The following is a 2,116-nucleotide window of genomic DNA, read 5'->3' as shown; positions in this document are numbered from 1 at the left end:
CTTTTTTATTGAACTGGTTAGTCATGGCTATTGCTATAGTAAAATATTTAATAAGAAACAACAGTAATACTATTAGATCATTAGGTGCTTTGAGATTAGAAAGTCCATCATTTCTCTACTGAGAGTAAATTCTATGTATTGAATTGTGGGAATTAACACTGAAGTGAAAGAGCTTCACTATAATTTTTCATTAATTAAGGAACTTAATTATTCAGCCATTGCAGTAATTTTTTCTTTTAAATGATAACAAATCCCTAATACACTTGGTTGCTTTATCTGTCCCCTTGGTTAGAGTTGTGATCATTATTTTTGAAATTAAATTCTCAGTCTGAATCTTTGCATTTGTAAGACATCTTTTATTATTGAAGTTGGAAAAGTGTGTTATAAACATATTCTATATCTGGAAGAAAAGTGGAAATCACAGGGATATTTTATTCATAGTTAGGAGACAGGAAAAGCAGCTAAAAATGTCAAATATTCAGATGTTGTCATTAACTTGATTTTTTAATCATTTTTGCTACGTTCAGTGAATTATCAACCTAAAAATCCTAGGGAGGGTTGAGAGTAAAGACCTTTGAAAAGACAAGTTCAACATAACCAAATATTAAGTGATAGGAAGCAAAAAGAGACCTTAACAAAACAGTGGAGGAGACTAAACTGACATACATTCCCCCAAATTCTCCTCTCTGTAGAGTTCCAGATTAATACTGGCCATAAAAGTCATTTTAGGAGATTTGGATAATGGAAGTAAAGCAGCAGCTGTAGACCTTTATACTCTGAAGTTTGATGTATTGTATTGGCAATCGCTGTAGAAGATTTTTCGATTGTTGCTTCTGACACTCGATTGAGTGAAGGGTATTCGATTCACACCCGGGATAGCCCCAAGTGTTACAAATTAACAGACAAAACAGTCATTGGATGCAGTGGTTTTCATGGAGACTGTCTTACCCTGACAAAGATTATTGAAGCAAGACTAAAGATGTACAAGCATTTTAATAACAAAACCATGACGACCGGGGCGATTGCTGCCATGCTGTCCACAATCCTCTATTCAAGACGTTTCTTTCCCTACTACGTGTACAACATCATCGGGGGACTGGATCAAGAAGGGAAGGGAGCCGTGTATAGCTTTGACCCCGTAGGGTCCTACCAGAGAGACTCGTTCAAGGCTGGAGGCTCAGCCAGTGCCATGCTCCAGCCCCTGCTTGACAACCAGGTTGGTTTCAAGAACATGCAGAACGTGGAGCATGTCCCACTGTCTTTGGACAGAGCCATGCGGCTCGTGAAAGACGTCTTCGTTTCTGCGGCCGAGAGGGACGTGTACACCGGGGACGCGCTCAGAATCTGCATCGTGACCAAGGAGGGCATCCGGGAGGAGACCGTTCCCCTGAGGAAGGATTGATTTCTGTGCTGTTATCCTTGTCACTTCAGAACTGGTGAATTTTGTATCTTGGAACTGTTGGACTAATGTGCTTTATTAAAAAATAAAGGCTGAAGTAAGCAAAAAAAAAAAAAAAATGCATTCTCAGGAATGCATTCTCAGGAATGCATTCTCAGGAATGCATTCTCAGGAATGCAGTAAGACTAACACCTCCTCCAGCTCTCCCCTAGAGCCTCTTCTTCAGTTTGATTTTTGGGCCAAAGTGTTTATAGCCTGTGATTAAGACAACTACTACTTGGTGTAGTGACCCACTATTCCAAGGTTAGAGGTAGCTAGAGATAGATATGGATCTCAATTTATCTTCCTGAGTGCTATCACAGATTTCTTCCACAGCCTGCTTTGCTTCCTGAATGTGAGTCCGGCTGAGCAAAATGGCTTCAGAGTGGACACTAGACAGAGAGACTTGTACAACCTATTCCTGTAGGTCCTAGAAGTATGTAAAGTTTTTAACTCTTAAAATCAATCTCTTATAATCTATCAGTTGAGGAGTTGTAGAGATTATGATTAGATGATGAGATTATATAGAGATCAAACTATGAATGATTAAAATGCTCTGTAAGTAAGGTTTTGCAGGGGTGTTAGGTGGATTGTACTTATGCCCCTGATCATTCATGCCTTTTGTCCCATAGCTTTACAGTCCCTTGCCATGGAGTCTGGGCTCAGTCTTGGGAATTT

General features: G+C 39.5%; 1 protein-coding gene across 1 annotated transcript; it reads left to right on the top strand.

Moving 5' to 3' along the window:
- Nucleotides 1-787: 787 nt before the first annotated feature.
- Nucleotides 788-1,518, top strand: LOC131840119 (proteasome subunit beta type-1; the record flags this gene model as incomplete). Its single annotated transcript, XM_059187651.1, has 1 exon — nt 788-1,518. A coding segment is annotated over one exon (615 nt), but the record flags the coding sequence as incomplete, so codon positions are not given.
- Nucleotides 1,519-2,116: the final 598 nt, after the last annotated feature.

Source organism: Mustela lutreola, chromosome 9 (assembly GCF_030435805.1).
Source record: "Mustela lutreola isolate mMusLut2 chromosome 9, mMusLut2.pri, whole genome shotgun sequence".
NCBI lineage: Eukaryota > Metazoa > Chordata > Mammalia > Carnivora > Mustelidae > Mustela > Mustela lutreola.
This window is presented reverse-complemented; position numbering and strand designations above follow the sequence as displayed.